This window comes from Cucumis melo, chromosome 7 (assembly GCF_025177605.1).
Source record: "Cucumis melo cultivar AY chromosome 7, USDA_Cmelo_AY_1.0, whole genome shotgun sequence".
Lineage (NCBI taxonomy): Eukaryota > Viridiplantae > Streptophyta > Magnoliopsida > Cucurbitales > Cucurbitaceae > Cucumis > Cucumis melo.
Genome location: NC_066863.1, coordinates 10883 through 37809, shown reverse-complemented (window position 1 = coordinate 37809; position 26927 = coordinate 10883). Strand labels below are relative to the sequence as shown.

Below are 26927 nucleotides of genomic sequence, written 5' to 3'. Positions count from 1 at the left end.
AAAAAAGTCACTAAAAGATAAAATTTTATTATTCGATTTTGTTACGAAGTGTAAATATTTTGTCCACTTTTTCATTTTTGATATTCTACTAAATAAATTAATAAAAATTTATTATCAACTCATTTAACTTTCAGTGGGTAGCTATAACTCTAAACAAGTTTGTCAAATGCCTTATTTCCATACAATTGGTTCTAAATACGAATTCCAAAATTTGGCAAAAGGTATAAGTTGAAAAGAAAAACAGAAAAGAATGACAAGAAATTTAGAAAACGTGAGGGTTGAACTTCTCGATCTGGGGCTGAATGCATAGCTTTGCCTCCAAGAAAAGGGGGGCCTGAATACATAGCTTCTCCTTCAAGAAGACTAGAAAGCTAAAGACAGGCATACATTCCAACAAATGCCCGTAAGGCGGCACACTATTTTTGCCTCGTCAATGGAGTGATGCCAATGTTTCTTAATCTTGATGTAGGAACTAGGGACATAATTCCATTGCCATTTGAAATCGATCTGGCACACGAAGTAAAGGAGCTTGAACAATACCAGGTTTGCCTAACTGACCACATGCAGCCATCTGGTCATCACCTCTACTTAGTCGCAAGAAAACAGTCAACCCGGATTCAGCCAGAACATTACGAAACCCAATCATCTTCTCCTTGCAGGTAGGTCTAAATTGAGATCCACAATGTGGATTAAATGAAATAAGGTTAATCTTGCATGGAATACCCTGGACAAGATCAACGATCCTCTTTGCATCTTCAATGCTGCATGTAAAATAAAAACAAAAGATAAAAAATGATTGTAAAGAAAAATTTGATAAAATCATCAACTATAGCTCCAGTTGAAGCAAAATGATTTAGTTCAAACATAAAAGTTGTTGACATACCTATCATTAACCCCAGCAAGCATCACATATTCGAAAAGAACCTTGTATTTGTGCTTGCAACGAAGTTCCTCTCGTAAAGTTTGAAGAAGCAAGCCTAACTTATACTTGCGGTTTATTGGCATGATCCAATTCCTGACCTGCAACATTCATTTTCCAATGCTAGAGAAGGGAATTCTTCACATTTTTTATTTCAAGCATTTGAGTCATGCCAATCGCAAGCACGTACCTCATCGGTAGTTGCATTCAAACTAACAGCTAAAGCACAGTTACATTCATTCAGGAAACGTTTCAGCTGGGGAACAAGTCCACTGGTTGAAACAGTGACCTTGCGGGGACTGAAATGAAGTCCTTGTTCATGAACCATTATATTTGCAGCTTTAATGACATTGTCAATGTTGTGAAGTGGTTCTCCCATTCCCTAATTAACCAATTTCAGTTTTTGTGATCAAAACATGGAAAAGGATAATGGTTCTCCTGAGACCACCCATTATAAATGTCAGAAGGTTTTAACAATGGAAACAATGAAGAGAAAGCCAAAGGTATCCGGTAGAAACCTAAAAACCCAACACAAATCTTCAATATGATTGAAAAACAAAGAAACAATCGAAATTTTATAAGGGAAGAGAACTATGAACACAAGAAATATTAGCAAATTTTATTCCAGCTAAATGCATGGACTTGTGGCCTAGAATGGTCTTCAAATGATCAAACAAAAGAGCACAAGACTAAAAATCACAAGTAATTAATAGAGTACTCAGAAAAAGGTAAGGTAGATTTGAAAAAGGTAAGTTCTCTCCATTCTCCTCTCCTCTCTCTTCCATGTGCCACCTTCTTCGGTTCTTTCTCTCCTTCTGGTAGCCTTAGTTCTTCAACAACTACCACCCAGATCACCGGTGACAACTGCCTTTCAGAACATTCCCCCAAGTTCTTCAGCGAACGTTAAGATAGTCCTTCATCATCTTTATGACAAATGTGCAGTCTTCCATTCATCCGATTTCAAAGTTGGAAATGGAAGTCGAAAGTTGCAAGATAGGTAACTTGTTTTTCTGTGTTTGGCAAGAGAATGATGTTTTTCAAGTGAAAGATGTAGATGCCAGCAAAATCCACCAATTTCGACCTCACAGCTCTTGTGGTTCCTTGAACCCATCTCAGATTTAAACCACAAGTTCAGAAGATTCCTTAAGAAAGAAAAAGTTGAAAACGGAAGGGTTGAAGTCCCATTAGGTGGAGATAAACAGGGATGGAAAACTTTCAGCAAGCTATTGGTAGTACAAAAACTGGTACTCTTCCCAAATCTTGTCCCCAAGCAACTTCAATAAATTTGACAAGCAGCCACATAAGGGAATGTAGGAAAGTTTTGTTGATATGGTGAAACCAAAGAAGATCAATCAATACTCTGTTTTAGCACTCAAGAAACAGCATGAGAAAATACTGGGTTATCAAAAGTCCGAAAGTGTTCAAAGCTGACTTCGACGATCTTTGGGTGGTATCACTGACTCTTTGAGTTTGATAATTGGTTAGGTATCACTGAAACATTAAAACTATACTTCTACTTGAATGTCACCCTTATTTGCAGAAAATGGCAAGAGTTTGGCGCCTTTCATTTGAAGTTCGAAAAATGGAACAAATGCCTCCACAGTAGACCACTATATTTGAAAGAACACGGAGAATGGATATCAATAAAAAATCTACCACTCAATTATTGGAGCAGACAAAACATTTGAAGCAATTGGAGCTCACTTCGGGGGTTCAGAAAACATTGCAGCTGAAACTCTTAATTTCCTTAATGTCTAAGAAGCTAAAATCCAAGTGAAGGAGAATTTATGTGGGCTCATTTCGGCAACCATTGAAATCACTGATAAAAGAAGTGGGAAACATTTTTTCAAATTTCGGAGATATATCATCATTCAATCCACCCAACAACAAGGTACGGGGAAATTTATTCATTTATGAATTTTCTAATTCAAGATTTTGTTCAGTTAAATCAAGTTATGAATTTCCTAGCTAATAGCTACAACTTTACAAGAGGTTAAGTTCTCTCTTTTCTCTCTTCTCCCTCCTCTTCCTTTTCCCCGGCCAAGAAGACACTCTGGCAACTTCTTAGGCGAGTTCATTCAATTCCCAAAGGAAGTGGAGAGTTGCAGAGTTGCCGATTTTTTCTACTACATTTGGTTCGGAAAGGGGCTATTCCATATCGAAGACGTAGCTTTCTGCAAAATTCTCCATGCAACGACACATCAATTGAAATTGTTTATCGAATCTTTATTAGAACTTGTAAAGAACCAGAAAATAAATCTTAACGTTTCTAGTATGGAGAAGCCAGAAGCATCCCCTCATAATTATTCTACCTTAAAGCGCATCAATCATCGAAGGATTATAGAAGCAACTGAACATGGACACTTTGATCCCCTGTTCCAAATTATGTAAAGCTTCTTCCTTCGTTTGTGTTTCAAATTCTTAAATAGACACCATTTACTCAAACTCTCCCAAATCCTTTCATCCAGTTGAAGATCTCCTTTAGAATTCTCGCCTAAATATCAAAGAAAGAAGCCCATGCTTGTTTTGTCCTAAAAGAAGATTCTCTCACCGATATTAAGAGGCCTAGAAGAGTTATCCTCGAGAATGAAGTTTCTTTTTGTGCTTCAGCATCGTTTTTGCTCGTTCAGACCGTCTCCCTGTGGTGTTTCTTCTCCAAATCTTTCAGAGTACTACTATCATGGCTCTCGACTGTGTGAACTCTTTTGTTTTTTTCCAGCTTATCATTTATATTACTTCCAGCTAGACTCTTGTTTGTTTTCTTTGTTTGGAGTTTCTTGAAGTCCTTTGACTTTGAATTTTGTTGCCTTTGTATCCGAGATTGTTGGGAGTCTTGGACTTTGGTAGGGCATGTTTACTTCACCAATTTTAGTAGTTCGGATATGTTGAGGGTGTCAAAGGGGTGTCAACCTAGTTGAAATGCCCAAGTGTGTCTCCTGATCTTTGTCCCTTTGTATTTTTAGCTCTTTGTATAATTCTCTTGTACTTTGAGCTTCAGTCTCATTTCATTTGATTAATGAAGAGGCTTGTTTCCGTTTTTTAGGAAAAAAAAACATTATAGGCACAACAAATTGAAAGAAAATCATTCTTACGTAAGAGTGCTAAACCACTAGGACCACCATCGACAAAATGTTACTTCCATTCCCGTTCTTACCAACCATATTCTTTCTTTTGCTTTTAAAATCTCCTTATTTGCTACCATAATGAAATTTTCCTTGGTAAATAAACCAGAAACTGAATGTAGATCAGCATGTTAAAAGAAATACAAAAAGACAAAAATTTCAATATATTTCATTTTTCTTGTATTTTAAACAGTTTCAGATCTTAAACATACCATAAACACAACATTAGTAATTAAACCCACTTCACTGGTAAGCAAACGCCTTGCAAAAACTGCCTGTTCTACTATCTCAGCAGCAGTCAGATGTCTCTTCAGGCCCATCCTAAAAAATTGAATAAAAAATCTTAAATCATTAATAGATCCAAGAGCTTAAGTTAGTGGGTGAAGGAAAATTTAATATAATATCTAATACATTGTGAGCTTGAAATGTGAAAAAAGACCCAACAGGTAAAATTAATATTAATCGGGGAGGAAACAACAACGCAATAACTTGAACACAAAACATCCTTAGACCATCTGCTCAGATACCATCTTAAATCACAAATTGACCTAAAAGTTTAAGGTAATGAGTGAAGACAAATTTAATATAATATCTAAGGAAAACAAATCTAATCATTCTTGTTTAATTCAACTAAGGTCATGCACGGAATTGAAGCTTGGAGCTTGCCTGCCGGTGTAGCAGAATTGACAGTTCATGGCACAACCCACTTGACTTGAAACACAAACAGTGGTCCTGCCTCTATCGCAAGGTATAACAACAGTTTCTATTATCAGGCCATCTTCCAGATTGAACAAAATCTGTAATATCCTGTGAGCTTTAAAATTAATCAGACGAATCTTTGAGAGCACAAAGCCAAAGAACTAAAGGAAAGAACAATAATATTGTAGTAATCATTAACAGTTAACACAAAGAATATTCACGAGTGTAGACTTTGAAATTTAAAGGCATAGGTCCCATCTATGAATTTCCACAAAAATATTCACCGTTGATTTAACTCTAAGCCCTCTTCATCTCCCTCTTCTTCTCCCGATTCCCTAACTTTAAAAAATCTCTTATTTCTGTTAGAATTAGTGGGTTTAAGCCTAAGGGAAGATTAACCTAATATTCTTTCCTTTCTTACATTAAGCTTGTTGTCTATTTATTTTCCTCAATTGTACCTTTTGTTAATATGAAAAAATAATAAGAAAGTTAAATCGTGGTTTTTCTCCCGATTCTTGAGTTTCCATATAATTCAGTGTCATATTTCCTTTTTATCGCTTTCAATATGGTATAAGAGCGGGATAACGACGAAACCCTAGACACCAACATTGATGGAATGCGAACAGAGGACAACCATGAGATAGCCGCTGCCATTGACAACTTGCTCCGTCAACTTCAGAAATTGCTGGTGAGTTGTCCTGACAAACCCTCATAACTAGCCGCGCCGCTAAATGGAGGTTACCAACCGCACGCACCAAGCGGATCCTTCCATGTGCCTCACTGCCAAGTGCGATTGTCCACGCGTCACTGCCAATTCACTCCACCTTTTAACCAGTCCAACCCCTGTCTTTCTCCTCTGTCCAACCACATAACCCTTTTGTTCAGCTGCTGATCCACGCACCACAAATCTAGTTGGAGCCACACATCCATGGGCTGTTGCTGCCTTCTTTTCAAGCGTCGATGCCTTCTGACTCGTTACAGCAGCTGCACATCCTTGGTCCTGAGATTGATCAACTCCATACTAAATCAGGGTTTGAAGTTGGTGAATCTTCAGCCTAATCCAAACCAATCGACCTGCCGATGTATTTCAAGAATCCGGTAAACTTCGTCTTAAATGGATACTTGGAAGAAGAATTCTATATGAGGCCCCCTCCAGGGTTGGAAGCCTAGTTTGATCATCAGGTTTGCAAACTTCAGACATCCTTGTTTGGACTAAAATAGTCACCAAGAGCATGGTTTGATAGGTTTACTACTTTTGTCAGGTTCTAAGGGTACTTTGAGGGGCATTCTGATCACACCTTGTTAACAAAAGTTTCAAAGGCTAGGAAGATCGCCGTGTTGATTGTTTATGTTGATGACATTGTTTTATCTGGGTATGACACCACTGAGACCATCCAACAGAAAAAGAAGATGGGAGATGAGTTTAAAATTAAAGACTTGGGGAATCTAAAATATCTCCTTAGGATGGAGGTAGCTAGATTAAAAGAAGGTATCTTCGTATATCATCAGAGGAATTATACCCTTGATTTGTTGACCGAGACAGGTATGTTGGAATGTCGTCCTGTTGATACTCTTATTGAATTCAATTGTAAACTTGAAAATTCAAGTGATAAAAAAAAAAATCAACACCTTGTGGAAAAGTTAATTTACTTGTCACATACTTGACCAAATATCTCCTATGCTGTGAGTGCCATTAGCTAGTTCATGCAAGCTCCCTATGACGAACACATGGAGGTAGTTAACAGAATCTTGAGGTACTTAGAAATAACTTTTGGTAAAGGGTTTATGTTTAGGAAGACCAACAAGAGAGCTATTGAGGCCTATACTGATTCTGACTGAGCACGGTCCGTCGTTGACAGGAAATCCACTTCCAGTAACTGTACCTTTGTATGGGCCAATCTTGTAGCTTGGAAAAGTGAGAAGCAAGGGGTTGTGGTATGAAGCAGTGTTGAAGCTGAGTAAAGGGCTATGAGTTTGGGGATATGTGAGGAAATTTGGCTTCAGAAAGTTTTATCTGACTTTCATTAAGACTGTGAGGTGCCGATAAAATTATTCTGTGATAATAAGGCAACTATTTGCATCGCCAACAATCCAGTTCAACGTGATAGAACTAAACATGTGGAGATTGATCGACAATTTATTAAAAAAAGACTGGACAATGGTAGCATATTGTCACGTGGTTATTTTTAACACCTAACCATAATACGCCTGCGTTAGCCAAGTAAGCCTTTCAACGATGTTAGTGCACCAAGCACTATGGGTAAAATAACGCAGCGGAATTAGTTTAGTGCAAAAGAGCACTTAGAATTTATGGAAGGTTAGGCAAGAGAGAGAATATGGGTTTGGAAATGAGAGCTTGAGGTAAATGCCTTGCTTTACTTATATTACCAAGGTTTTACAAGGATTTCCAGGATTTTCAGGAGTTCCAGGAGTTGAGTACAAATGAGACCCTTAATTCCTATTTATAACCTCCACAACCGACTTAGGGGCTTAGAAGGTCGGTTGAGGACCTATCTAGAAGATCCAAGGCGGTTTGGCCCTTTACATTTGACTCTAGAACATTCTGGACCTACCATGACACTTCTGATCAACATCGTATGTCTTTACACCGACATAGAAGCTTCTGGACGTGTCTGGAGGCTCCTTGGTTGGGCGCGCACCGACATAGGCCATCTGAGCTGTTCGCGCGCATTCCAGCCCCTTCGTGGGCGTTCGCGAGTCTTCTGGAGTCTTCCCGAGTTATCCCGACCGTCATAGAAAGTTCTAGAAGCATCTGGGCTCTTCTCGGCCTTGGTCGGACATGGGCGCGCGCGCATCCTGCCGCGCGCCTATCGCGTGCGGGGCTGTGCGCACAACGTTGCGCGCAGCATGCCATTTATCGTGCAGCGCGCGCAGTGCTGCACCTGCGTGGGGCGTGCGTGCTGCCTGCCGTGTGTCACAATCGTAACTTCTCAACATGATTGTGCGGCACTTGTTTAGCTCGATCAACAAGTCAGCCGTTCGAAATTCGGAATCCGCGGACAAACTCGCGATATGATGTAGCCTCCCTCCTCGTTCTTGAGAAAATGTTTTTATAAAACGAGAGAGAGAGAAAGTAAATAGTTGAAAACATCATAAAGAAAGCATTGAAGACTGTCAATTGCAAAGAAAATAGTTTAATTTGCAAAGAGTGCGACAAGGCTTGGGCAGGGGTCGGACTAGTCATGTACCCCCTATAGTACATATTGAGAATTTTGGCCTTGGCAGGCTTGCATATGAAAAAGCCGAAATGTCACACTGTGACTCGGCGACACCTAAATGAAAAAATTAACCTAAACTACTTTCAAGACATAAAGATAAAGTGATTTAGGGGTATTCGGGCATACGGCCTTGGTAAATAATACCTTGGACAATTATGCCCTTGACATTCTCCTCCACCTAAATGGTTGACATCCCCATCAACTGGCGAAGCTTAAAATCTTCTATCTTCTGCTTCCACGCTTCAAGATCTTTGACACGTTCCTAACTGGTCTCCTCCACAGGAAGGTTCTTCCACTTTACCAGATACTCGTGGATCCTTTGTGCGAGTCTTCTGTCCCTCCTTACTCGCTTGGCCAGAATTTTCCAACATCTTTGTCTTCCTTCTGTCTAAGGTCGATAATTGGGCGAGTTACGATATTCCGCTGCAGGTCTTCCGTGTCTTGATGGTATGGTTTCAAGTTACTAACATGAATTACTGGGTAGATTTTCATCCATGTGGGCAACGCTACTCTGTAAGAAGTATTTCCTACCTTTTTCAGCACTTCAACTGGTCCTTCGTACTTCCTGACGAGACGCTGGTCTTTGCGTCCTCGAAACCTGACTTGCTCTGGTCGTAGTTTGATGAGTACCTGGTCTCCCGCGCGAAACTCAAGAGGCCGTCGCTTCTTATCTGCCCACTTCTTCATCCGCTTCGATGCTTTTTCTAGTATGCTCGGGCGATGTCATTTGTCTGTTTCCACTCCTTCGTGAAATTGAGAGCTTGAGGGTTCATCCCTGCAAAGGGATGATCAACAAGGTGTGGCAGTACTGGTTGCCTCCCCGAAACAATCTCAAATGGGCTTCTCCCTATAGATGAACTTGTCTGAGCGTTGAAACAGAATTGGGCTACGTCCAACAGCTGGATCCAGTTCTTTTTCCTTGCGTTTACAAAATGGCGCAAGTATTCCTCGAGCATGCAGTTGAATCGCTCAGTCTGGCCGTCAGTTTGGGGATGGTAACTTGAGGATATGTTCAGACTTGTCTCCAAGAAGGAAAATAATTCCGTCTAGAAGGAACCAATGAATCTACCATCCCTGTCACTCACTATACTTGTCGGGACTCCCCACAACTTAACAACATGCTTAAAGCACAATTGAGCTGTCATTTCTGCTGAACACTGCTTGGTGGTGGGGATAAAGATGGCGTACTTTGAAAAACGATCAATGATGACTAAGATGGCTTCAAAGTCGCCTACCTTAGGAAGATGGGTGATGAAGTCCATAGAGACACTCTCCCAAGGTCTTGTTGGAACTGGTAGAGGGTCAAGAAGTCCAACAACCTTCACTTTCTCTACTTTATCTTGTTGGCAGATGAGACACGTCTTAGTGTACTGCATGACATCATCTCTCATATTCGGCCAAAAGTAGCCCTTCTTCAACAGGGCGTACGTCCGCTGCCATCCAGGATGGCCAACCCATAGAGTGTCGTGACACTCATACAACAATTTCTTCCTTAAGTCCCCTGCTCTTGGAACATATAGTCGATTGCCCTTTGTGACTAACAAGTCTTCCTCAACCCAAAACTGTCGTGTTTTACCCGCTTTCACTAAATTCATGACATTCTGAACGGCATGATCTTTCTGTAGGAACTCTCTCAAGGTGTCTCTAACCGAACCACCAATCTCGCTCCCCCGGAGGTGAGCTAACAGGCATATGGCTGCATGTTATTGTTTTCGACTTAGAGCATCAGTAGCCTGGTTGCTCGACCCCTTCTTGTGTTCAAATTCGAAGTCGAACTCGGCCAGAAATTCTTGCCATCTTGCTTGTTTCGAAGTCAACTTTGGCAGGGTAAAGAAGTGGCAGGTTGCACTGTTGTCCGTCTTGACTACAAACGACGAACCTAGTAGGATTGTCTCCAGGCCCTCAAACAATGTACTACTGCGAGCATTTCTTTTTCGGACACAGTATACCTCCTTTCGGTTGCATTCAATTTTCGACTTTCGTATGTGATCGGGTGCCCATTCTGTAGGAGCACACCCCCCAACGCATAATCAGACGCATCTGTCTCGACTTTGAAAGGTTTGGTCACATCCGCAATTCCTAGAAGTGGCCCCTCCATCATGGCTTGTTTTAGGCCGTCGAAGGCGGCTTGGCACTCGAGGCCCCAATTCCAGTGAACGTCTTTTTTCAGTAGTTCAGTCAGCGAGCTTGCTCGTTTGGAGAATCCCTCGACAAATCGACGATAGTAATTTGCCAGCCCGAGGAAGGAGCGTAACTCCGAGACTGATTTCGGCATTGCCCAGTTGCGTATCGCAGCAATCTTCCCTTCTTCCATTCCAATTCGGCCACACTCTATCACATGGCCCAAGAAGTTTATCCGCTCTTGTGCAAAAGAGCATTTTTCTCTTTTGAGATACAGTTGATTCTCCTTCAATTTCTGAAAAACCTTTTGCAGGTGATCTCTATGTTCCTCCATGGTGGTACTATAGACCACTATATCATCCAGGTAGACTACTACGAATTTATCGAGATATTCGTGGAAGACCTGGTTCATCAACGTACAGAAGGTGGCAGGGGCATTGGTGAGACCAAATGGCATTACGAGGAATTCGAATGCACCATATCGGGTGACACATGTTGTCTTCGGCTCATCTCCCTCTGCAATTCTCACTTGGTAGTATCCCGACCACAAGTCTAACTTTGAAAAATACTTCGCTCCATGTAAGCAATCGAACAAGTCAGTAATTATGGGAAGTGGATACTTGTTGTGAACCGTGAGCTTATTCAGGGCACGATAATCAATGCATAATCGTAAACTCCCATATTTCTTCTTCTGGAAAAGAACTTGAGCCCCATACGGAGCTTTTGCAGGCCTGATGAACCCTGCATTCAGTAACTCATCTAACTGTTTTCGAAGTTCAGCTAACTCCGGAGGCGCCATACGATAAGCATTCTTCGCAGGCGGTTTTGCCCCTGGCACCAACTCGATCTCATGATCAATCATTCTCCGAGGTGGCAAAGACTTGGGCAAACTATCAGACATCACATCACGGTACTTCTCTAGCACGCGCATGATCTCCTTAGGGACTGTCTCCCCTGAGTTCTCTGACGAATTGAGTGGGATGGCCATAAATGTTGGTTCGTCTCGAGAGAGACCCTTCTTTAATTGCATGGCCGAGATCATTTTCAACCCATCTGGCTGACGTAGGTCAGTCTGTACAACCGAGGGTGTAGGTCCAGTGATCACCAAGCATTTGGCCAAAAGCATTGGGATTACCTAATGTTCGAGTAGGAACTCCATTCCCAGTACCACATTATAGTCATCCATTTTTACTACTACAAAGTCTACGAGGCCACTCCATCCTCCCAATCTTATCATCGTTCGTTTCACTAGTCCGATGATAGGTAAGGCAGCAGAATTCACGGCTTTCATTCTTCCTGCATCCTTCTCCCAACGGAGATTCAAACGTTTAGCTTCTGCTTCTGTTATGAAATCGTGGGTGGCACCGGAGTCAACCATAGTGCTTCTGGTTGGCTTCTGGTTGATCCAGGTGTCAACGTACATTAAGCCCCTTTCCATTGGTGTGTTCGTCTCCCCCACCTTTTTCTAGAGAGATGACAGAAATTTCAAGGCCCCCATTCGAGGGTTATCAACTTCTTCTGTCTGGTCTACTTCCCTCTTGGTCTGACTTTGTTGATTGTCTGAATCTGAGGCTAAAGATGCCTGGAATGCATTGAAAGCAGTTTTGTTCGGGCATTCCCTGGCCATGTGTGGTCCCTTACATATGAAGCAACTAAGAGGACGATTGGACACATTCAGGTTACTTGGTCCTCGCCAGGAGTTTCCAGTATTCGATTGATGGGATCTACGATCTCCATTAAAGCGTCTATCCCCTCCCGTAGTTTTAGGAGAACTTGGGCGGTTGTTCCTACTTCCTCCAGATGAGGAACTTGGATGACGTCTCGTATCTTGAGAGTCGTTGGACAGGTCAAACAGTCGTTCGGCTGCAGCGTACGCGGACGTGAGGTCTTGAACTCTTTGTTCATATAGCTTTGTCTTCGCCCACAGCTTCAATCCTTCGACAAAACAGAAAACTTTGTCTTTCTCGGACATATCGCGTATATCCAACATCAGTCCCACATACTCCCGAATACTACCGATGTATTTCAGCTTGCGTAACTTCCGTCGAGCCAAGATCTCGACATTTTCAGGGAAGAATTGTGAACGAAGTTCTCTCTTCAAAGCGTCCAAGTATCTATCGTGCAACGTCCCTCCTGCATGTCAACAAATCGGGACCTCCACTATAACTTGGCATCCTCAGACAGATGCATCGTCTCCAACGTGACTTTGGCTTCCTCTGTAACCGTGTTTGTGGCCCTGAAGTACTGCTCCAGGTCAAAGATATAGTTTTCTAGGGCCTTCGCGTCTCTCGCCCCACAGAAGGGCTTTGGTTCCGGGATCTTCACTCCACTAACCGGAATGACTCCCCCAGCGGGAGCTTGGTTTGCCGTTGCTCGCATTGTGAGGCTCAGTCTCGCATTCACATCTGCGATTTCGTTTCTGACGACATCGAGGGTAGCTCGGAAATCCTCTGACATGTCGTTTATCATCTCTAACAGTGTCTTTTGAGAGCTATCCAGCTCTTGAACACGCTCCTCAATATGGGCAACAGAGCCCGTCGAATTGTCTCCACGCTTGTAGTTGACAGTTCTTTCGATGTTTATGTTTGTTTCCAGGGCGTCGACCCTTGCCATCAACTCTTGTATCGGAAACCCTTCGACACGGCCAGCTACCGCATCGATCATATTAGTTTTTTCGGAAATTTCATCAAGACGAGACTCCAAGTAGCGGATGGAGTCGGGAACTTCGACTAGGTAGAGCATCTGTTCTTCTAGCTCTACTAGTCGATCTTTCTGGGCCTTGCCCGACGGATTCGACGACGACATGTTTCGGTCTTATCGTTAATTAGCCAATTTGGTTCTGATACCACTTGTCACAATCGTAACTTCTCAACACGATTGTGCGGTACTTGTTTAGCTCGATCAACAAGTCAGCCGTTCGAAATTCGGAATCCGCGGACAAACTCGCGGTATGATGTAGCCTCCCTCCTCGTTCTTGAGAAAATGTTTTTATAAAACGAGAGAGAGAAAGTAAATAGTTGAAAACATCATAAAGAAAGCATTGAAGACTGTCAATTGCAAAGAAAATAGTTTAACTTGCAAAGAGTGCGACAAGGCTTGGGCGGGGGTCGGACTAGTCATGTACCCCCTATAGTACATATTGAGAATTTTGGCCTTGGTAGGTTTTCAAGACATAAAGATAAAGTGATTTAGGGGTATTCGAGCATACGACCATCGGTAAATAATACCTTGGACAATTATGCCCTTGACACTGTGCACGCCATGCCACATCCGTATAAGGCGCGCGCGCATCCTGCTGCACGCGCCATGCTGGGCGTCGCCTGTGCGTGCCTGGGCGGCCGTCTGGCGGGTGTGTGAGCCTGTGTGCGCACATGCTGGGTTGGCCGCCGTACCATGCGCTACTGTCTGTGCGCGTGGGCTGCCGCGGTAGCGCTGGTGCCGGGCGCTGGTGCTTGCGGCCTGTCAGGGGCGCGTGCATCGTGCCGCGCGCGCCTTGCCTGGGTGGCGTCTGGTGGGCGTGCATGCTTGTCCGCATGCATGCAGGGCTTGCCGCCTGGCCATGCGCATGTGCCCGTACGCATAGGCTGTGCTGGGTGTTGGTGCTTTGGGGCCGATGGCCGTACCAATGGGCATCCGGGCGTGTCATGTGACCGTATTTCTGGGCTGTCCGTGGCACACATGTTGTGGCTGTCCTCGAGAGGCACACGCCAGTGTCATGGGCGTGTGGTGTGGCCACCCGTGGGCTGTCTTGTGGCCACATCGGGGCTCCACCGTGCTTATCCTTAGGGAGCCGTGGGCACATTTGGGCGCAACTTTGGGGCTATCTCGGTGTCGTTTCACGAAACGTGACAATATGCATTCCTTACATTCCCTCAAGCCAACAAGTTGTTGATGTTCTCACCAAGGGGCTTCTCAGAGATAGCTTTGAAGTTTGACTCATGTGTTAGCAAGTTGAGTCTCAATGATATTTACATCCCAACTTGAGGGGAGTGTTAGAATTAGTGGGCTTGGCCCAAGAAAGGATTTAACTTAATTTCCTTTCCTTATTTTTATCATAAGCATGTTGTCTAATTGTTTCCCCGCTTGTATCTTTTGTTAATATAAGAAATTAAAAAAAGAAAAAAAGTCAGATCGTGGTTTCTCCCAATATTTGAGTTTCCACGTAACTTAGTGTCTATTTTCTTTGCTCTTTTTTTTTTGAAAAGGAAATGAGTCTCACTATTATTAATGTTGAAAAATAGAGAGACAAAGCTCAATGTACATGCGGGTTATACAAAGAACAATTGGGGGGATCAACAAGCGCACCCGGACATCTCAACTAGGTTGCCACCCCTTTAGCGTCCTCATCATATCTATGAAGCGAAAATAAAACCCTTATAAATAAAACCCTTATACTAGGTTCCTGTTCTCAGTACAATAACAAATAAAAAAGCCACAAATACAAGGCCAATCATAACAATAAAGTAATCTGTCCAAAGAAAACATAAAACAAAGCAGCAGGCCGAGAACAAAGAAGAATGATCCTTGATTGAGCAGAAAACTGGTTGAATCAGAGCGCTGATCCGGAAGACATAACGATCGAGGACTTCAAAGTGGAGAGGCTATAGAAGCTGGCTAATTTAACAAAATTTCCTGCGAAGAGTAATCCTAAAAATATTTGGATAATGAACATCATGAAGATGTGTTCAGACGAGCAGAATCATAAAGTTCCATCCAAGTCGATGGTTTATCATGGAAAACTCTTTGGTTTCTTTCAAACCAAATTTCAACTAAGAGAGCTTTTATGCATTTACCCACAACAAATCAGCTCTCTTCTTCTTCAAGGCTAGACCGGAAAGAATTTGAGTCACATTGTTCTTAAAATCTTGATAAAAAAACCCAACAAATATTGAATGCTTGGAGAAGGTGAAACCAACATTTAGATGCAAAGACACAGTCAATTCTGGATATTTTCCAGATTATCAACACAAAGGGGGCAGGCATGAGGTTAGAGGACATGGGAGGGAAGCTTTCTTTGAAGTACCGAAGCACAATTTAATTTTCCGAACAGCATAATCCATATGGAAATATTTACCTTTTTTGGACTATTAGATTGTCAAAGCCTTTTGTACAGAGAAATATCCAATGGAGAAGACGTAGAAAGATGCTTAACTAAAGATTTTACCGAGAAGGAACCTGAGGTTCCAAGATACCAAAACCGTCGATCCAGAAAGGAGGCCCGTTGTGAGGAAGAAATCTGATTTAACAAGGACTGAAAGTCTAATATTTCCTCGTCATTGAGCAATCATTTGAAATAAATGGACCAAGAACAATGATATGAAATTGACCCATTTGGATTGAGTGCAATTCTAACCAGTCTTGGAAATTTACACTCCAAAGTAATATTGTCCATCCAAGGGTGCTTCCAAAATACTATTCTGCTGCCATCACCTAATTTGAAGAGAGCCAATGAATCAATTTTACGCCATTGCCTTGATATGCTAATACAAGAACTTCTTAGGCTCGCAGTTTCTTTTCCACTTGAATGCCAATTGAGAGTACTGCTGCCATGATTGCTTCTAATCACTTGACACCAAAGGGAACTTTGTTCCTCTGAGAAACGTCATCCCCACTTAGACAATAAGTGTCTAAGTGGCCAGATTCTTATGCTTCAGCTTGCCCAGACTGAGTCCTCCATCTTTATAAAATTTAATGACAACATCCCATTTTACTAGGTGGTTTAGCTTTCCTCCTTTGTTTCCTTCCCAAAAGAACTTCCCCATGATTCTTTCCGAAAAGCTTAATGTAGATTCTGGCATGAGGAAAACAAACCTATAATATGTGGGAGGCTAGACAAAACTGATTTGTATAATGTAATTCTCCCCTAGAGAGGTTGTATCTTCTCCATTTATCTAGCTTTCCACGGACTTTATCAAGAATAGGTTGTCAAAACAGAGCACTTTTTGGGTAACTTCCCAAAGGAAGACCAAGATAAGTGAAGGGGAGACTTTCCACCTTGCAGTTTAAATTGTTTGTTGTCGAAAGAATCTTGTTGTCCTCAATATTGATACCACAAATGACTGATTTCTCCCGATTAATCTTTTGACCAGAACACCATTCAAAGACTAATAATGCTTTCCTAAGATTTTCCATCATTTCCTCATCAAATTTACAAAACAGCAGAGTATCATCCGCAAATTGAAGGATGGGAATGTGAATCTTGTCTTTTCCTACTACAAAGCCTTCAAACATTTCTTTCTTATAAAGGTTGGAGAAGAGGTTGCTCAATACTTCACTAACCAAAAGAAATAGGAAAGGAGAAAGAGGATCTCCTTGTCTAAGACTCCTTGAAGCTGAAATTCTTCCTCTTGGCCTACCAATGATGAAGACCGAATATTTAGGAATCTTGATACAGCCCACTATTCACAACATCCATCTTGCGGTGAAGTTCTTCTTTCTCATTACTTTTTCTAAAAATTCCCAATCCATTATGTCAAAGGCCTTTTCAACGTCTAATTTAATGTCCCATCCTTTCTTTTTTTGATTCTATATTCATCCACAACTTCATTTGCAATTAGAATAGGGTCCAAGATTTGGCCCCCTTCTAGAAAGCTGCTTTGTGTTGGAGCAATGATACTCGGCATTACTTTCTTTAATCTTTCTGTGAGAACCTTTGCAATCAACTTATAAATTAATGTTGCAAGACTTATTTGGCCTAAAGTCTTTTACCCTTATAGCATCTTCTTTCTTCTTGATTAAACAAATGAAGTTCTCTTTTACACATGCATTTAACTTCCCATTCTCATAAAACTCATTGAAAAGAGTAAGGCAATTATCTTTGAAATGATCCCAAAATCTGATTAAAAACTCAGCTATATATCCATCAGGACCAGGGGCTTGTTTTTTTCCCAGTAATTGAAGTGCAGATTTTATCTCAAACAGGCTGAATCTTGAAATGAGCCTTGTATTTTGTTCTACCGAAACCACTGACCACTCATGGGGGTTAGGAAGAGAGCTTGAATGAGGGGATTCTGTGTAGAGAGACTTGTAGAATTCAATAACGAGGCTTTCAATTTCATTAAAGGGAACTATAAGAGTACCTTGGTCATTGTGATCAATTCTGAAATCAAGTTCTGTCCTTTTTTGGCAGCAAGGAAGCGATGGAAGAAACTAGTATTTTCATCTCCCAATTTTAACCAATTCAGCTTACATACCTGGATTAAATCTCTTTCCTCTCTCCTATAAATTGCTAGAAGGTCCGATTTAATAGACAATTTCAGAAGGTTGTCTAGGGATGACATATTCAAAGATTCTTCCTTATTTTCTTCATTTGCAAGGGCTTGAAGCAAAGTTTCTTCTTGATTTTTTCTGGCTCTTCGACTGTCCACTTGCCAAGATTTCAGGGTGCACTTTAAACTTTCAAGTTTTGAATAAATGACAAAGCCAACCCATCCTTGATGATTTTCCAAGGTCAAGGAATTTGTCATAATTTGGCAGCACCGTTTGTCAAGCAACCAACTGTTGCAAAAGCGAAATGGAGAGGGGCCTCATTCAAAAGCACCAGCTTCTAACAAGATGGGGAAATGATCTAAAGCGAGTCTTTCCTTTTGAGAGACTCTGGTATCAGCAAAGGATTCATCCCAATGAACAGTTACTAGGAATCTGTCCAGCAGAGAACGTGAGATTGACCTTCCTTCTCTTGACCATGTGAATTTACCGTTGGATAACGGAATTTCTAGCAACTTTGACTCTTTAAAGAATTTATTAAATTTTCACATTCCCCTTGTTACTCTTCCTATTGGGAATCTCTCTTGTACCTTTTGAGTGATGTTGAAATCCCCTCTCGAATACCAAGCTCCTGTACAGAGGTCTGAAAGAAGAGACAACTCTAGCCAAATTTGGCTTCTATCTCGATAATGTGCGGACTCATAGATGTTTGAAATCCAACTGTTTTCTGTTCATTGTGCTGCATTTTATTGAAAGAGAATAGTCTCATTTCAGAACTTCAATAACTGACAGCTTAGATTCATCCTACATAACCAGCAATTCTCTTGATCTGCCATTAGCTTCAACAAGGTCCCAACCAATTCCTTTTGAACTCCATAGTGCCTTTATCATACAACTGTCAATCTTCTCTTTTGGTCTCCTGAATCATTACTATATTTGGATAACTTTCTTCAAAAGCTTTTTAATAGCCAATTGTTTCGATTGACCCATGATTCCTCTAGTGTTCCATGAAATAATCTTCATCCTAGCTACCTCTGCCTTAGATCGATTCAATTTCACATGCTGCTAAGAATAGAACCAACTCTTGAGGGGGAAAGATACTTGCTGACTTGCACAAACTTTCTTTCTCTAGGGAGGAAAAAAGCTTAGTAATATCTAGACCGAGAGAGTCGTTGTCTTCTAGTTTCTCTGTCTCTGTTTGGGTTTCTTCTTCCTCATCCGGTTCGATTTCTGCTCTACTTAGGCTGGTGACTGATTCAACTTTTTTGAGACAAGAAGTACCTTGCACAAAATTGGAGAATGAACTAGAAAGCTTAGGGGAGGATTGAAAAAATTTATTACTTAAAGAGGAAGGCAGTACTGACCTGTTACAAACTGAATTTGTAATTTGCATCTTCACACAACTTTCCTCTAATAAATCAAAATTAGCCAAGCCCATCCAAATGTTGCGAAAAGAAGTTCTCCTTTTGATAAAGGTCTTGAGATGCTTAGATAGTTTTTTGGTATGAGTTGGAATGACTTTCTTTGCAGAGGAAATTTTATTCTTGGAAGAAGCTGATAATTTTGGTTGAGAACAAAAAACAGGGGATGACCTGAAATTGAAGTTCCTTGGTAGAGGAAAGGACTCTGTTTCTTCCTCAAATTCATCATAATACCAGAAGCCATTGGCTTTCTGAGTAATAAGTTTCATAGGGCCTACCATACATGTGTCATCTTTTAAAAGGCATGCTGATACATTATGTTGGAGAAAATTTGAATGGGGAGGGCTAAGTGAGCCACTTTTTGAGGTATTAAATGGTTGACTGGCTGTCTTTTCTTTTCGAGATCTGATTTCCTCTCTCTTCTGGTGAAGTTTCTTCCTTTTCTAAGCGCGTGGAGATGCCAGCCATACCCAGATTTGAATTTTTCCATCTGAAACGAGTCTTTTTCAGAAAGGATTCAAGAACTGGTTCTCTTTCTGGCCGGTCAAGATTTTCATCTTCACTCCCTAGCTTCCTAAGTGCCTCGAAAGGATTCCTTAAGATGGATGGAGCATTCTGTTTAAGAAAATTCCTGGTCTCTAGGAGGCCATTCCCTTCGAGTTCTTCATCAATGATCACTGAATTCAGTCTACACAAATCAATAGGATTGGAAAAATCACTATGAGATAAATCATGTTGCACTATTGCAGGAACCTCTAAGGGTTCAAAATCCCCAAAATTAAGGAAAAGAATTCCTTAGGTCTCACTCTGTAATTCTATAGTTGCTGGTAAGAATCCACATAGATTTTTTCGACTTTAATACTTGCTTCAGAGTACTTGATTAGATTAAGTGTTTCTAAAGCTATACTTTCCAATCCACCAAAGTAGGCCCCAATTGCTTCAAAAATATTTATTCGCAATAAGTCGAGAGGAAGATTTTTAATTGACAACCATCCTTTGAAGCCTTTAATAAGAGTTGGTCTGTTGTGTTTGGCTTCGTTCCATTTTTTGAATAGCAGATGAAATTTTCCATAATTGAACCATTTATCCTATGCATAAATCATATCTTCAAACTTTCCTTGGGTAACTTTGATGATGGCTTTGTCTGCAAATAAAGAATTAATACTGATTTTGACTTGAAAGAGGTCTTCTGGATATAACACCATGTCCTTCCAATCATCAAAAATGAAAAGTCTGTTTAAAACCCATAGGTTATTGAAATTTTCCTCTAAAATATCTTCACTTTTCCTCACCCAAAATTTTTCCTCTGACTGCTTCACAATATGATTTTTCTTAAGAGAATGGGTTGGACTTTTGGGGGTAAAAGCCATGCTCTGTTTTCCTACAGTGAAAAAATGTGTTTTTCTTTTTTTTTTTTTTTTGTTGAAATCTTCACTTTGTCTGCATAACTTGATCCTGCCTTTGGGAGATGGGGAGCCTGCTGTCATGAATGGTCGACTTCTGATTGGAGAGTGGAATGCCAGGAGGTGTAGTTTTGAGTCAACAAAAATGACCTGATCATATTGAGGAAGGATATCCAACCTTGCTGGGTTTCTCCTGAGTAGATGAGGATGAAGGATTGTATTCTAGAGGTACTTCGACCAACACAACTCAGGAACCAACTAGATGGGGTTCAGAATTTGGAAAGTCTTTATTTCGATTTCATCGCTCCTAGATTTGCTGAACTTCCAATCTGGTTCTTTGACTAGAACTGCTATTGAATCAATGAACCATTCCAATTGGTCCTGGGATAAATTGAGGATTTTTTTGGAAGTCTACATCTTCGATATGGAACCGCCCCTTTTGAACTAGATGCAGTAGAAAGAGTCCCCAATTTTACAACTTTTAACTTCCATTTTCGGAGAAAATGGAACTATGACTCACCGGTTTGGCGTTGCCGAAGAGAGGGAAGACGACGTGACTGCTTAGCGAGATGAGAGAAGACGTGACCGGAGAAGCCGCGGCCGGAGTGAAGGGAGAAGATGGTGGGTGAGAGGAGAGAGAAGAGAGAAGAGAGAGAACTTACCTTCCCTTTCTTCAATTCCTTGGTTCATACCTATTATTTACCGCTTTCAATACAGGCTAATTCTAATCCTAATTAATAAAAAAAACTAATAGCAATCCTAATTAATAAAAGAAACTAATCTTAATCCTAATTAATAAAAAAAAACTAATCCTAATCCTAATAAACCAAACAAACTAATCCTATTCCTAATCCTAATAAATTAAGGATTTGACCATAATACCCTAATTCCTACTACATCATATTAGAGTGCACCTATAGATCTTTTTTTTTTCCTGTATCACTTGTAATTTGAGCATTTGTCTCATTTCATTATCTTGAAGAGGCTTGTTTCTTGCTAAAAAGAAAATGATGATATTGGCATGATGCATTTTAGTGAAGTTACTTCCTGCAAGCGGTATTCAAGAATTTTTATCCATAAGCTTCAAGTGATTTGGGTCTTCTTAGGGAGTTTCATGGAGCTAATCTACATGAAGTTGTTCTTTTGTTGGGTAAAATATGTTGTTACTGGCTCCGGCATATCTTTTTTCCAGACCGAGGTTTTGTAAGTAAGTCAAAGTTTGTTTAGCTGGTTAACATCTATTCCTCGATTTAATTGGTTTGAGCATATTCGGTTTAGGCCTTTTCTTGGTGCACTCCATCCAAGTCTTATAGAAGATTCTCTATTCAAAATTTACGTTTAATCTGGAATATCATTGTTTTCTGATTAGTTCTTATGCCCACTGGTCTAAGTTTTCTCCGTCTCGTCTTTTTACTTTGAACATTATTCACATTCCATCACAATATTGTTTCTTTGTGCTTTGACCAGTAATCTCTTTTCATTTGTTCAGTCAAATTTTCATTTCCGTTAAAAAAACAAATGATTTTGAATGTGGAGCCAGAACACACAACAAAAAAAGAAGTAAAGAAATCAAATGATTATAACAGCACTTGTTAGAATGTAACTATACAGACCTTCCTCGTTCCATCACATGAAGGGAGAATTTCCCTCAAAGACAATGCCCTGAACTTAGCGTTTTCAATCAACATTTTCTTAAAGTCCTTGTTTAAACCTAATATTTTATAGCAAAAAAAAAGTCAATGGATAGAGCAGATAAGTTACAAGTTACAACAAGAGGAAAGCAAATGAAGGACAAAATTAGCTACCAATGAAAACGTTAAAGTAAAGAAGGGTTCATATTCCAAATAAGCTAACAAAGCAAGAAGACCTTCTAATTCATCACCAGTATGTGCCCAAATGTTATCCCCATAAAGACGTTTCCACAGCATTAAAGCTTGGCCAGGTCTGTATCCTTGTGCTTGAACCCATTTCTATCGGTGTACATATTCGAGTAAAAACAAAAATTAAAACATGCATATCAGATCAAACGGTTTTTTTCATTAAGCGTGTAAGAAGACGAGAGAGATAAGTGCAAACTAGAAAGAGCGTTTTTTGAAAAAGATACAAGAAAGAGAGAGTTTAGCAAGGAGTTGCCTCAAGTTCGGTGTAAGACAGGCCCTTTAGAAGCATCTTGGAGTTGAAATCACTGTTCAAGATTTCTTTTTCCTCAGGCATAGCTACAAAAAGAGAGACCACCAAAAGTATCACTTCAACAAAATGAGCACATAATTGAAGGATAGGTCATAAAAAATTAAAAAAAAATCAAATAGAAAAAAGAAGTAGAAGAATGTAAAAAGACTACTACAGATACTTAGGAACAGACAGAAATCAAGTGAAGAATTGTAAAGAGCAAATAACGGCGTAGGTGAGCTCATACTTATGTGTTATGTCTTTCTGAAAGTAAGAAAACCGGGAAATCACCATTTACCATAACAAGAAGTTACATCCGAACAAATGGGGCAATAACAGGAGTATGATTATGAAATCAATAAAAAGTCAGAAGATGGTTGACTTTTTACAGTTGTTTTAACAAAACATGCGTCAACCAAAACAGGAATACCAAATTGCAATAACTTGAAGAATAGTATAACTACAATAAACCTCAATATCCTAATAACTTAGCAAAGAGTATATGTTGGAAATTTCAAGTGAGCTAATTAAGACAATATGGAATGAGCTAAAAGCCTAAAACTAGAGAGGTTACCTGGAAGTAAGAAAAACAGGAAATCACTTAACAAGAAGTTAAATCCGAACAAATGAGGGATAACAGGGGCATGATTGCAGAATCAATAAAATGTCAGAATATGGTTAACTATTTACAGGTAGTTTAACGAAACACACGTCAATTACCAAAACAGGAATACCAAATTGCAATAACTTGAAGAATAGTATAACTACAATAAACCTCAAATATCCTAATAACTAATCAAAGAGTATATATTGGAAATTTCCGATGACCTAATTTAGGCAATGAATGAGCTAAAAGCCTAAAACTAGAAAGGTTACCTTTAGATAGACAACGCCGACTATTGTTATGGAAGGAAAGCAACGAAGTAAACAAGGCAGAAGCAGTAACACTGCGCAATGGCATTAGAGACTGCATGCTTGCTAATTCCACTGGAAGGCTGAAGAACCAGCGACATTTAGCATAAAATCACTGAGCCGTGATCATGATTATCTTCATTAAGTAGAGAAACGCATAGAATTCCATAAATTGATCGTCGATGGGTGAAAATAAACGAGCCAACCATTAAGTGCAATTGGGTCAGTACTTATATTTTAGAAAGAAAAAAAAAAAGGATCACCTCTTTAGGGCTATAGAAGCTGAAAATAACAGGGATTAAATCCAAGAAGCTAGTAAAAAAATAAGGAAAAAACAAAAAGTTGTGGCAATTGAAATTGAGAAATGCCACAATTTGAAGCCGAAGAAGACGACATTGCATTACTGATTCATATAGTTCCAGCATACCTTCCAATCGAAAAAGAGCGAATACAAAAAAAGGAAATAAATAAAAAAAATACAACCTGAAGTTGGTAAGCCTCTGAACAGAGAAGTGGGAAGATGCGGCCGGCCTTGCAGAATGAAGTCCGCCAGACATAGTAGGGATGGACACAAAATGAGATGCAGAGGGAGAAGAGGAGGGACGGTGAAGAAGAGCTCGAGCGGAAGAGGAAGAAATTGGTATGGTTTTCCAGGAACAGCAAGCCGCCATAATCCCTTGGCTCTCTGTTTCAAACTTTTTAAGTCCAAATTATTCGATGCCAATAAACACCATAAATTACCACGTCCCAGAATCGATAAAGAGGGTGAATCGAGAGGAAAACGCAGCCACACCTCAAATTCGTTATCTTCCTGGACATTTTCGTAAAACCGCCCTCGGGAAGCCGGGTATCCTCCTTAATAATCGATAATCAAATTATACATTACATTAAATTTTTTTGATATATGGATAAATATTCTTTTGGACACTGAAATTTGAAAGAGAGATGTATTTCATCCCTAAGGCCTAATGTTTAAAAATGGTCAATTTAATCCATAATTTATAAGTTTAAAAGGTCTCTTTTCAAATAAAATTATCAAGTGATGGATAACGATATGTTTGATTTCTATATTTTACTTTCATCCCTTTCTTTTAGTTTTGGGCGGGGGGTTGTCGGCTTTCTAAACACGATTGAGATTCCAAATAAGTTTAGGGTTTAGGGTAAGGGGGTTAAGGGGTTATGGTTTCGGGTTAAGGGTCGGGAGTTAGGGGTTAGGGGGTTATGGTTTCGGGTTAAGGGTCGGGAGTTAGGGGTTAGGGGGTTATGGTTTTGGGTTAAGGGTCGGGAGTTAGGGGTTAGGGGGTTATGGTTTCGGGTTAAGGGTCGGGAGTTAGGGGTTAGAGGGTTTCGAGTTTAGGGTTGGGGGTCGGGGTCGGAGATCGGGAGTTCGGGAATAGGGTTTCGGGTCTAGGGTTTCGGGTCAGGGTTTTGGGGTCGGGGTTTTGGGGTCGGGGTTAGAGGTCGGGGTTTGGGGTTTCGGGTTGGGGATCGGGGGTTCGGGGTTCGGGGTACGGGGTTCGGGGTTTCGGGATTCGGGGTTCGGGGGTTCGGGGTTTCGGGATTCGGGGTTCGGGGTTCGGGGTTTCGGGGTTCGGGTTCGGGGTTCGGGTTTCGGGTTTCGTTGTTCGGGTTCGGGGTTAGAATCTGGGGTCTGGGGTCTAAGGTCTGGGGTCCGGGGTCCGGGGTCCGGGGTCAGGGGTCCGGGGTCCGGGGTTCGGGGTTCGGGGGTCGGGCTTCGGGGTTCGGGGTACGGGGTTCCGGGGTTCTGGGGTTCGGGGTTCCGGGTTCCGGGGTTCCGGGTTCCGGGTTCCGGGTTCCGGGTTCCGGGTTCCGGGTTCCGGGTTCCGGGTTCCGGGTCGGGGTTCCGGGTTCGGGGTTCCGGTTCGGGGTTCGGGGTTCCGGGTTCCGGTTCCGGGTTCAGGGTTCAGGGTTCAGGGTTCAGGGTTCGGGGTTCAGGGTTCAGGGTTCAGGGTTCGGGGTTCGGGGTTCGGGGTTCAGGGTTTTTTAGGGTTCAGGGCTTTTAGGGTTTAGGGTTCAGGGTTCATGGTTTTTTAGGGTTCAGGGTTCAGGGTTCATGGTTTTTTAGGGTTCAGGGTTCAGGGTTTAGGGTTTTTTAGGGTTTTAGGGTTTAGGGTTTCAGGGTTTAGGGTTTAGGGTCCGGGGTCTGGGGTCTGGGGTCCGGGGTCTGGGGTCGGGGGTCCGGGGTCTGGGGTCTGGGGTCCGGGGTCCGGGGTCCGGGGTCCGGGGTTCGGGGTCGGGGTTCGGGGTTCGGGGTCCGGGGTCGGGGTTCGGGGTTCGGGGTTCGGGGTCGGGGTTCGGGGTTCGGGGTTCGGGGTCGGGGTTCGGGGTTCGGGGTTCGGGGTCCGGGGGTTCGGGGTTCCGGTTCGGGGTCCGGGGTTTCGGGGTTAGGGTTCCAGGTTCAGGGTTCGGGGTTCGGTTCGGGGTTCGGGGTTCGGGGTTCGGTTCGGGGTTCCGGCTTCCGGGTTCCGGGTTCAGGGTCCAGGGTTTTTCGGGGTTCAGGGTCCAGGGTTTTTCGGGGTTCAGGGTCCAGGGTTTTTCGGGGTTCAGGGTCCAGGGTTTTTCGGGGTTCAGGGTCCAGGGTTTTTCGGGGTTCAGGGTCCAGGGTTTTTCGGGGTTCAGGGTCCAGGGTTTTTCGGGGTTCAGGGTCCAGGGTTTTTCGGGGTTCAGGGTCCAGGGTTTTTCGGGGTTCAGGGTCCAGGGTTTTTCGGGGTTCAGGGTCCAGGGTTTTTCGGGGTTCAGGGTCCAGGGTTTTTCGGGGTTCAGGGTCCAGGGTTTTTCGGGGTTCAGGGTCCAGGGTTTTTCGGGGTTCAGGGTCCAGGGTTTTTCGGGGTTCAGGGTCCAGGGTTTTTCGGGGTTCAGGGTCCAGGGTTTTTCGGGGTTCCGGGTCCAGGGTTTTTCGGGGTTCCGGGTCCAGGGTTTTTCGGGGTTCCGGGTCCAGGGTTCCGGGTTCCGGGTTCCGGGTCCAGGGTTTTTCGGGGTTCCGGGTCCAGGGTTTTTCGGGGTTCCGGGTCCAGGGTTCCGGGTTCAGGGTTCCGGGTTCCGGGTTCCGGGTTCAGGGTTCAGGGTTCAGGGTTCCGGGTTCAGGGTTCAGGGTTCAGGGTTCAGGGTTCAGGGTTCAGGGTTCAGGGTTCAGGGTTCAGGGTTCAGGGTTCAGGGTTCAGGGTTCAGGGTTCAGGGTTCAGGGTTCAGGGTTCAGGGTTCAGGGTTCAGGGTTCAGGGTTCAGGGTTCAGGGTTCAGGGTTCAGGGTTCAGGGTTCAGGGTTCAGGGTTCAGGGTTCAGGGTTCAGGGTTCAGGGTTCAGGGTTCAGGGTTCAGGGTTCAGGGTTCAGGGTTCAGGGTTCAGGGTTCAGGGTTCAGGGTTCAGGGTTCAGGGTTCAGGGTTCAGGGTTCAGGGTTCAGGGTTCAGGGTTCAGGGTTCAGGGTTTAGGGTTTAGGGTTTAGGGTTTAGGGTTTAGGGTTTAGGGTTTAGGGTTTAGGGTTTAGGGTTTAGGGTTTAGGGTTTAGGGTTTAGGGTTTAGGGTTTAGGGTTTAGGGTTTAGGGTTTAGGGTTTAGGGTTTAGGGTTTAGGGTTTAGGGTTTAGGGTTTAGGGTTTAGGGTTTAGGGTTTAGGGTTTAGGGTTTAGGGTTTAGGGTTTAGGGTTTAGGGTTTAGGGTTTAGGGTTTAGGGTTTAGGGTTTAGGGTTTAGGGTTTAGGG

General features: G+C 42.1%; 2 protein-coding genes across 3 annotated transcripts; one reads left to right on the top strand and one right to left on the bottom strand.

The window, feature by feature from the left end:
• Nucleotides 1-93: 93 nt before the first annotated feature.
• Nucleotides 94-24031, bottom strand: LOC103493873 (uncharacterized). 2 transcript variants are annotated; one of them, XM_008454828.3, is made up of 10 exons: nucleotides 23695-24031; nucleotides 23176-23294; nucleotides 22264-22346; nucleotides 21998-22100; nucleotides 21744-21841; nucleotides 4708-4838; nucleotides 4254-4362; nucleotides 1110-1301; nucleotides 884-1020; nucleotides 94-761 (listed from the first exon to the last, which is right to left on the bottom strand). In XM_008454828.3, exons 1-10 carry the CDS (start codon nucleotides 23880-23882, stop codon nucleotides 473-475), a joined length of 1449 nt encoding a protein of 482 aa, XP_008453050.2. In that variant the 5' UTR covers nucleotides 23883-24031; the 3' UTR covers nucleotides 94-472. The 2 variants fall into 2 exon arrangements, with proteins under 2 accessions (XP_008453050.2, XP_008453051.1); XM_008454829.3 differs by having other exon boundaries at nucleotides 23176-23347; nucleotides 23695-23844.
• On the top strand, nucleotides 23929-26673 carry LOC127150292 (uncharacterized). Its single transcript, XM_051087694.1, has 3 exons — nucleotides 23929-24058; nucleotides 24853-25210; nucleotides 25629-26673. The coding sequence occupies exons 1-3, from the start codon at nucleotides 23929-23931 to the stop codon at nucleotides 26671-26673; spliced, it is 1533 nt and encodes a 510-aa protein (XP_050943651.1).
• Nucleotides 26674-26927: the final 254 nt, after the last annotated feature.